Source organism: Branchiostoma belcheri, unplaced genomic scaffold (assembly GCF_001625305.1).
Source record: "Branchiostoma belcheri isolate BF01 breed outbred unplaced genomic scaffold, Haploidv18h27 scaffold18, whole genome shotgun sequence".
Lineage (NCBI taxonomy): Eukaryota > Metazoa > Chordata > Leptocardii > Amphioxiformes > Branchiostomatidae > Branchiostoma > Branchiostoma belcheri.
This window is the reverse complement of record NW_017803268.1, coordinates 2,437,106-2,447,247: the sequence shown is the minus strand read 5'-3', so window position 1 is coordinate 2,447,247 and position 10,142 is coordinate 2,437,106. Positions and strand designations below refer to the sequence as shown.

The window sequence follows — 10,142 nt, the reverse complement described above, 5'->3', positions numbered from 1 at the left end:
TCTTTTCACTATTAAACCTTAAGTGAACCTCATGATCTGTTTGAGAAGAAGTGTTAAAGAATTGATTTTAGTTTTGTTCCTGAGTGATGATTGTTGATGACTTCTTGCAGTGGATGGGTCCCGCCCACCTGTCTCCCTGTCTGGACGGGCTAGTCTTACAGCTGGCCATCTCGTGTAACTCCAACCCTCGGCAGACGTGTGTTAGCTTCAAGTTAGACGGCACGGCTATGTGTAAGGCCAATGTTGATTTGATTATATGGATGACATCCTCTGGGAACCCCAAAACTGATGCGCGCGTGACGAATAAAAAAAGTTTTGACAAAAAAAAAGTTGCTTTCACTATGAAATCTACGTGGTCATGAAGTTTGAACAAATGGCACAGAATATGTTATGGCGAATAATCTACTCTTCGAATTCATTTCTTTACATTTTTGTCTTTTTTCCTTTGATTTTGGCATTCTTCGACATTGGTATCGTTTCTAAATGTTTTCCTTGCAACTTATGGTATATTTTTGCTCATTTAGCAACTGTTTTGCACGATTTACAGTATGGTTGAAAACTTTTTTTTTTTGGAAACGGCGCGCGGATGTCATCCATAAAATCAAATCAACATGGCCTTACTGATATAATAATAGCTAGCACGCATAAACCTACTCAACCTTGCCCTTGGAGATACAAGTAAGACTTTATTGCTTTATTTTATGCTGGTGATGTGGGATCAAAAAAACACTTCAATAAGTAAGTAAGGCTGAATTAACAAGACACCGTAGCTATAACGTAGCATTCTAAGCAGGTTATATAACGCATGTTTGGAAAACACTTGAGTAAGCAATGCTGGTTAGGGACCTCAATGAGCCTTTTGGCAATATCTTGAACTACGGTAACTCCTATCACCTGTCAATCTTCATCCAAATTGTCCTCTAAGTTAAGACTTAATTGCTTTACTTTGAGCAGGTTATGTGTGTTGGAAAAACACTTCAGTAATTAAGCAATGCTGGTTAAGGACCTAGGAGCCTGTTGGCAATACATGTATCTTGAACTACGGTACTCCTTTCACCTGTCAATCTTCATCCAAATTGTCCTCTAAGTTAAGACTTAATTGCTTTACTTTGAGCAGGTTATATGTGTTGGAAAAACACTTCAGTAAGCAATTCAGCTCCTTTCAGGTTAAATTACTATTATAATTGGCCCTATGCCTCCCGATTTCAGTTCCAATTAAAAGCCAAAAATTGTGCAGCTGTGCACCTAATCATTAACTGGGTACACTAGCACGTTGGCAGGACATTCTGCGCCTGAAAACCCCCATTTTTCACGTTTTATGTTGGATTTTTGGTCAAGGTTGCATCAGAATTTTGCCTCTTGCAAACGATATCTTTTCTGACATAACATATGGAAACTACAGACAGAGTGTTAACCCATATATGCGCTAGTACGACCTTATTAGCTATATATGAGACGTTCAGGTTTTGCGCAGGTGGAGTATGTTCTGCCGACATGCTAGGTACACTACTGGTAGTCTACTCTACTGTAAGGTTTGAACCACTTACACCGGGAAGGACCCTTGCTCTTCGTTTAACGTGCTTGAGGTGTGCCTCTCCTCAAACACGGGACCTCCATTTAATGTCCTACTTAAGGGACATCCCTAACCGAAGCTAGGTACTCATTTCCACCTTAGTGAAGTGAGAAAAGTCGTGTAAAGTACCTTTCCCAAGGGCATAGCATCATGCCATAGTTACAATTTTCCCCCTGTAAGGCCACACCAATTTAATTTCTTAGTTAACGGATTTTTCTAGAAAAACAATGGAGTGGGCGGGCAAAAAAAATTAAAAATAAAAACAGGCCTAGGCATCCTATTATGGCCCAAAATGGTACGATAGGAGCCATGAAGTCAACACACCAGGCTGGTTCAAAATCTAAACAATTAATTTTGAACTTTTAATGATACCATTGCATTGAAAGATGGAATAACTGAAACAAATAGGATGAAAAGGACTGTTTTCAACTGTTCAGGGCAAAATATGAGCATTTTGCAGTTGATTCTGAATTTTTATTTTTATTTGCAAATCAGAAAAAAAATGAAGCGGGCGAATCCGTTAACCAAGAAATTAAATTGGTGTGGCCATAATTTTCCCCCTGTAAGATCAGTTTAGAGATTACTGTAGGCTACCTTTGCGTAGATGTTGTTGAGTCGATGGTAGAAGTATCGTACTGACAGACAGCCCACGCTGAAGTAGGGACTGAGGCCGGTGGTGCTGGGTAGGAGGGAGGTGGGCGCTGTCTTCGGCTTCTCAAACTGTGTGATCCAACCCTGGAATACACAACACAATATACACAACACTTGGAGATTAGAGCTGCTACATCTTCTACTATATCAGGGCTGGAAATACCACCTGCACATGCAGGTTACTCTCATCTGCCTAATAAACATACGGGTACGTTTATTTTTTTGGGCCCTAACATCCACCCAGTACGTTCTTATTTTGCACAGTACGTTTATTAATTTTTTGAAAACCAGTAATTTTTTTCAACTTCGTGTGAAAAAAATTGAAAAATCATTGACGTGAAGACGTTTATAAACGCGTATTGTAGCGAGAAACTTGTCATTTTCGGGCCGGTTTTTGCAATCACCGCGTGCATAAATTCGTCTGAATGTTCTATTGTCATGGGTGGTGCTTATCAAAATACGAAATATTAAATGCCCCATTTTTTTGTCTATTTCAATTCCTAATTGCAAATAACAGTTAAAGATTTGTGCATATATCAGTAAGGGCGCATTTTAGTACAAGAGACACAGGTTACCCGTCAATTTTGGTAATTTTCCGGGGGGTACGTTTATTCCGGGGGTATGTTTATTTGATTTTGAAGATTTGTCTGGGGGGGTACGTTTATTCCGGGGGGTATGTTTATTCGGCAGATGAGAGTAGTGCAGGTAAAATTGGAGTTGTGCAGGTGTTTCTGATGTCTACCTGCACTGGTCAATGTACTGAGTTGATCATAATGTGCATATGTACACATGTAGGTGTATGTGGATTTTATTTGCTAATTTTCATTAATTTGTTACCAGCACAGGTATGTAGAAAGATGTCTTTCGAGTCCTGACTATGCACTATAGGTGTCACTCCATCACAAGGTAAAATCTGCAATCTACAGATTCAATGTCTTCTCATCTTTATGCAACATTTTCTATTACTCTCAAAGAAAAGGGCTTTTATTTTACAATGAAAAAGCAGCAAATAAAGCTCTGATGAGTCATGTTTTGTCTTGAGTTTGATGCAAAATCAACAGCTATTTGAGCTCTTCTTTATCAAACAATACTTGCCTTCAAATGTTATAGTGAGAAAAAATGGGTTCTTTTTCTTCAGTTTCCATATTCAAGAACAGAAGCCTTTGATTGTGAGTGAAAATGTACTAGTGTAGGACCATGAAAAAGTACAACTACATCCTGTACTTATTGTTTGTTTTTAGTAATTTTACGAATGGAAATATAGTCCTGGACCTTACCTGATTCTGTAGATGTTTCTCCACCCTTCTCAGTCCTTCAGTCTCCCCTCCTACGAACTTGAAGGGATTCTCACACTTCACTCCTAGCTCCTCTAGAGTCACCATGTCATATTTCTCGTCGTGTAAGTCCTCGGGAGGGAGGGAACAGTTGGCGAAATGCTCAGCCGTAGCCATTTCGCTGGCCTGGGGAGGGGCGCCGAAGTCCCTCAGGACCTTTTGGAACTTCCTGTATGTGAGCGGCGCCGTGCCTCCGTTGTATTCTATAATCCTACAGTCAAACAGATAGCACAGATTTTATGTTTAAAGTTCAAATTTTTGTTCCAACACAAAGGATGGTTCCCACCTAGAACTTTCAACCATGGCATAGCCAGTCACTTAGTACTAGACAATAGATTGTTTTTTGAAGATAGTTTTCTTCAATAGATTGACCCAGTGAGACTTGTGTGACCTCAATACTGGGTGAAAGCTCTAGGCTAGATAACCATTCTTACTCACACAATCTTAGTGTTGAAACAAAAGTGTTAACCTAAAACATGTAACTACCAACACAAATGAACTTTCATGCCACAAAGTGTGGTTTAAAAACTATCAAAAACGTTACAATTAGATGATTTTGAAGAAGTAAGGTGTTTCTACAATTCACACAATTTTGATTTTGAATCATATTTTTTGTGACTCTCCTTGAACATGCAACAGTAGTATTATTCAAAATCCATTCTTCTATAACATTTTTTATCGCAAGTGTAAATTTCCTCTCAATCTTATTCTTTTTTTTTCGATATCCTTTCATATTGACTAAAAACATGTTGTTTATGACTACAGAGTGAAGGTTATAATTAGACATCCAGTAATAAGATACAAAAAAAAAAAACAATTACTCAATCAATTTCCAAAATCATATTCAGTTGCTTGAGTAACTGTTTTTCTTTTTGGCGTACTGCCTACTTACTTGTCGATGTTGTACAGTGTGTGGGCCACGTAGTTCACAACTTCCACGCCAGCGTCTGTCGCGATCTTCCTCACCGCCGCGTCCCGGAACCGGTGGTAGTGTTCCGTCTCCACGTCGTGCGTGAGCTGCGTGATGTTCCACCTCCGGAACTGTTCCCTAAAGAACGTCTCCGCGCTCCCGCGGACCACGAACAACCGCAGCCCGTACTTACGCAGCCTCTCGTCCAAGTCCTCGAGGCACTGGATCATGAACCTCCACTGGTTGGCCCCGCAGCGAATCTTAAAGTCCTTCATGAAGTCTAAGTCCAGGATGTAGACGGGGTAGACGTGGCGCGACGTGCGCAGGGCGTGCAGGAGGGACGGGTTGTCGTGGAAACGAAGGCCCTTGCGGAACCAGTGGATGGTGTTGTGCTGCTCCTGGACCTCCATGCCGACTTCCTTGTTTGTCATCTCAGTGCCTGGAGAAAACAAGTACGATTTACTCACAACTACAGTGGAAGGAAAAAAGGGATCTCGATCCAGTTTTACATGATGTAGCTTGCTCTCCATCTGGTTGTGACAGAGAAAGCAGATGGTTTTTACAGGTTCTTTGTACCAGGGAAATTCCACTAGCTCTTTCTGACAAGCACAATGAAGAATGGACCACAGCTTATCGTCCCATCATAAGGACCGTGACCCTTTCCAGTAGCGTGCATGTCGAGTGACAATAACCGAGATTCAAACTCCCGACCTCTTGGTCCAGAGGCAGGGTCACTAATCACTATGCACAATACAATATTGTACCATATATACATGTAGACTAGTTGATTTATTCATAACTATAGCTGCATTATATCACAGACTAGTTGAAGGGCTAAACCTCATATACAAGGCCTGAAAAACTTGTGCATACATGGTAGTGATGCATACCGGTTCACTAGACTTGTATCCGGACTTGTAAGAATGTTTAGGTTCAAGTCCAAAAAAACCTAAAAGTCAAGAACCGAGTCCGGACTTATTACCATAAAAGACCATTTCACATACCCCTTTTCTTTCCAAACCACCTAAAACCTTCCGTAGATTGCAAAATCTTTGCTGCAAAATGAAGAAAACATTGCCATCGGGCATCGTCAAGTGTCGGCCTCCATGTTATGTGGCCAAAGTTTCACCCAGACAACATTGCGAGGTTGCCAACATGCAATTTTGTATATGCCATGGGTTTATGTCCAGAACTGAACCTAAACCTCTGGACTTGAATCTGGACCTGAACCTAAAATTGTGTTTAGGTATGCATCACTAATACATGGTGGTATTTTCATCCCTGGTATAAAATACTGCAAGGAAGTTAAAGAATTTAACCTCCTTGAATACAGTGATTTAGCGGAATGATCTGCTTAGAAGTCCAGAATCAATTTGAAATATGGAGTGAATTTTGATGTGCAATACCGGTAGTAGCCAGGCAAGACCTGTGCATTAGCAAGACCAATTTACAAGTACTCTACCCTTGCTGTTACTACAGGTAGTGCTAGTTGTGCTTAATGATTAATATTATAGATATTACACGTACAATGCATATATTGCATGTAGTATAAAATGGTATGTCGTGCAAAGTTACGTGACATCATATAATGATCAGCCATTTTCAGAAAATAGTATAATATTACATGTATGACTGCTGGCAGCACTGAAATATAGCATTAAGTAACCTGGAATTTTGTGGCTCACGACGGACAAAAATTTTGCCTAATCTATCGTCAGTTTGACAATCAAAAATTGGCGTGTAGATATAAAAATTGGCATACAGGTATGTAAAAAGATGTTATTAAACTAAGCTTAGTCAGAAAAACTTGCCCCTAAAAATGAAGGAAATAGCATTTCAGTGGATCAACATATCAAAATTTTCCAGAGCTTGCTTCGATAGGCCGCTGTGAAGGGATTCAAACATATCTGTGAACAAAATCTAACGTTAAGACAATAAGCTAGCCCTTTGTGTGTGATCTTTAACTAAAATCAAAAAGAAAAATAACAGAAAAAAGCTGGCCAAATTTGCTCAATAGAAAATCTTACACCCTGGACCCATTTAATATACATCACTTATTCCAATTGTTAAGTGTTACAACTACAAAACTCTACATAGGTATAAATAGTAGCATTCAAGCATCTCTTGAAAAAATAACAGAAAAAAGGGCTTTTTGTTCAAATTCTGCCCAGTCTGGACAATGGACTCACTCATGGTACATTTAATATATTCATGAGTGTTACAGAGCTACTGTACAGGACTCTACACAGATATAAATAGTAACAAGCATCTCTTGACACACTTATCAGGCAGAAGTGGGTACTTGACTTAGAGGTGAAGACAGAAAGGGCTTCCATGTCTATCTGCACAGGACTGTACCTAATGGGGACATAAGGGGCTCTGCATGTTAAAAATCACCACTTCAGCGACCATGTCTTTGTTACGTGTTGTACGATATGCAGTCAACATTTGTTACTGGACATAACTAAGCTTCTTTAACAGTCATTAAAGGCATCCAACGCAATTTTTAGGACAGCAAAACTGGAAATATTCTGAATTAGGCAACCTGTATGATATTGACTCATACTATCCTACATAAGTACATTTGGATCAATATTTCATACTTTAGGCTAAACGTTTAGGCATTTAAACTACAAAAAATTAAAACTGCAGAAACAAGCCCCAAGATTAGTCCTTTATTTTCTGGGTGGTACCCTAAAAATCAATCCAGGTCCTTCCAGTAACCGTTTTTCGTCAGAATTTGGGCATTTTTGCTCAATGAATATTGATATACATTGCTGTTTCAACTTAGTATGTAGATAAGTGACTAGAATATTGACTTTGAAAAATCTGGTTTCCAAGCCCTAAAACTGCACTGGATGCATTGGCTGTCAGAGAAGCCTGGCCAGTCAAAATACATTTCCACCACAACACAACAGTTTTCTCTAAACTGCTTTACAAGGAATTAAACATTCCTACCATAAAATAATCTCTTTCGTTGTGATAGAAGATACTACGAGTAGTAGTACAAATGATGACAAACATACTCAACACACAACAAAGACATACTACAAATTATGAAAAATGCAAACACAGATGCAGACAATGACATACCTACATGCATTTGCCAGCCTTTTGAAAAAATGTTTTAGCCCTTACCAAGTATTTGCTCATGTATCTCCTATCAAAATGTTTGGTTTTAGTCTTTGTACAGTACTACAGAAAGTACATGCAATTTCTCTGAATTTTTTATTGCAATGTTGTTTACAAAGAGTTTGCCGACAATGTCTAATGTAAAGGGGGTCTTCTACAATTAACGGTGAATCAAAATAATGATGATGATGATGAAAATAGCCTGCTATGCCTCACAGAAAAAGGGGGGTGCAGACTCTCTATAAAAAGTCATTCTTTCTTCCCAGAACAAAAAAAAAAACAAAAAAAAAACAAAATGGAGCCCTACAACCCTTATTAGCATCACAAAGAAAAGGTCATAGATTCATACAATCAAATGAATCCCTCCACAAAAAACTGATCTATAAGGGTTTTTACTGGTGAAACCACAAAAGACCCTCTTGGATTACAGAGCAACATCCCAGCGATTTGACAAATGAGGAAGAATGAGGAGGTTGTATTATTTGTAAAAAGGAGAAGAAAGCAGATTAGGACAAATAAAAATAGGAGAAGAATGCACCACTGCAAGAAGCAAGAAGGCAAGCAAATGGGACTATGAGGGCCTGCAAAGGGGGGTAGTGATTACGAATTACGCAAAAGTTTCGCCGCCTATTACGAATTACGTTAAAGTCTCAGAGCTGATTACGACTTTACGCTTTGCGGCTAATGTACTATTACGGATTACGTTGATTTTTGCAGATTACGCCTGATTACGCCTTACGAAAAAGGGCTTGCAGGCCCTCGACTATGTGCCGCAGAGCGAGAGCAGGTAAATATAGATAAAAGCAACAACAAATACAATGTAGCTTCTTTAAGGTTATACTTCTGGGTTTGGCACTTCAATCAACCTTCAAGGATTTGACAGATGAGGTTAACGGGAGAAGGAGACACAATGAAAATTAGCGCCCTTTAAGTGACATTCGACTCCTTAAACCTCCTTGACTTAATAAGATGCATTGATATGATAATTTGTTAGAGGTTATCCAAGGATATGAATATCAAACTAGCAACAAATTGATCAAGTTCTGAATATCATATGCACCATTATCCAAATAGAAAATAAAAACAAAACGCATTCAAACAATCATAGATGCCACAACAAGCAAATACACAAACACTAAACAACAAATATTTATCTAAAATTAAAAAGATAAAGAGAAAATATTTTTGCCACAAAAGGCGACGTTTCTGGGTCCTGATATCTTCCTCGTCCTTCGGAGCTGAAGAAAGATCATATATCAAGTATAACGGTATATATATACGGTTTTACGTTCGCCTACGCACGTATTTTCCATACGCTTATATAACATGTCTCTGACGTATGGCTTATATAATGTGACATTTCCTGGAGTTTATCCTGGTTTATGACTCCGGTCATCCTGACATTATATAAAAAAAAAGGGATTTAAAAGCTTTGAACTCTAAACATTATGCTCAAACAAATAAGTTAACCAGAAAGTTTCGAAAGAAACAAAGTTTTTGTTTGTTTTTTGGGGTGGGGAGGGGGGCAAACCGCGAAAATTAAATGGGGTCACGGGCGGTCAAAAGAGGTTAGAGACCTTCGTTTGCAAAGAAAGATGAGCAAAAAGTAAGTTTTGTATAGCTCAGCGTACTTACCAGAATATAAAATAGCATGTTACGGTTCAAACTTTGCGAAAATCTTGCAGAAATTCCATGAAAACTTCATAAAATTGAAAATTATGCTAAAAATTGACCATCCCTGGAGCTTGGGGCTTCCGACTGAGGCTGTCCCTAATTTCTTGACGCTATGCCCGTCAACATGTAACGTTATTTCCGTACATCCACCAATTATATTCACCATGTGTCTAAACTAATCTAAGAATAAAAAACAGTATAATATATAAACAACTGTATACGTTGGACAATTTATATACTGAGGTTAAAATTATTTTACAGGATCCGATTTATGACAACTGCGGCTATACCCGGAAGTAAAAGGGGCCTCGGCGTAAGGGGAGGACACCTTTCAAAAGTGATGCGTATATGACAGAAATAATCATGTTTTCGTCCTGATTTTGAGGATTTTACGGTGTAGAGAGTGAAGATATTTTGTTTAAAGGTTTGTAGAGAGATCTGATCGCAATGGATGCCGACGGCTTGCCTTTAGTAGGCCCTGGAGTGGACTATACTAAGGTATGTTAGGTTTTTATCAAGGTTTTATAATTCAAACATCGATCTCGTGACTTTCAATTTTAGCATGCCCGTAGCCAGGGGGGTTCGGGGGTTCGGAAGAACCCCCCCACAAGGCTCAAAGGTCCACTTTTTGGTCCACTTTTTATGTAAAGGTCCACTTTTTGGTCCACATTTTATGCAAAGGTCCACTTTTTGGTCCACATTTTATGTAAAGGTCCTAGATTTTTCTTGAAAAGATAGACTGGAATCGTAGAAAAACTGCTTCCTTTGTCATTGAATAAAAATTTATCTCTGATTTTTTCTTGGAAATCCTCTCAAAAATGCACGAAATGCCATTTTAAAAGGTTCATTTTTCAAAATTTTCCGGGGG

General features: G+C 38.9%; 2 protein-coding genes across 6 annotated transcripts in view; one reads left to right on the top strand and one right to left on the bottom strand.

The window, feature by feature from the left end:
* Positions 1-9,363, bottom strand: part of LOC109467416 (cryptochrome-1-like) — a 23,795-nt gene extending 14,432 nt beyond the window's left edge. The window contains exons 1-4 of one of the 4 annotated variants that reach the window (XM_019765374.1): positions 9,236-9,363; positions 4,451-4,907; positions 3,502-3,769; positions 2,168-2,308 (exon numbers count right to left, since the gene is read on the bottom strand). In XM_019765374.1, coding sequence (XP_019620933.1) covers positions 2,168-2,308; positions 3,502-3,769; positions 4,451-4,899 — 858 coding nt within the window. In that variant the 5' untranslated portion in view covers positions 4,900-4,907; positions 9,236-9,363. Of the gene's footprint in view, positions 1-2,167; positions 2,309-3,501; positions 3,770-4,450; positions 4,908-6,749; positions 7,833-8,789; positions 8,905-9,235 lie in introns of those variants that run through there. The other 3 variants (XM_019765375.1, XM_019765372.1, XM_019765373.1) reach the window with 3 other exon arrangements.
* A 193-nt stretch (positions 9,364-9,556) lies between these two features.
* Positions 9,557-10,142, top strand: part of LOC109467417 (WASH complex subunit CCDC53-like) — a 6,030-nt gene continuing 5,444 nt past the window's right edge. For both annotated transcript variants that reach the window (XM_019765377.1, XM_019765378.1), the window contains exon 1: positions 9,557-9,772. In XM_019765377.1, the coding sequence (XP_019620936.1) occupies positions 9,722-9,772 (51 nt within the window). In that variant the 5' untranslated portion in view covers positions 9,557-9,721. The remainder of the gene's footprint in view (positions 9,773-10,142) is intronic.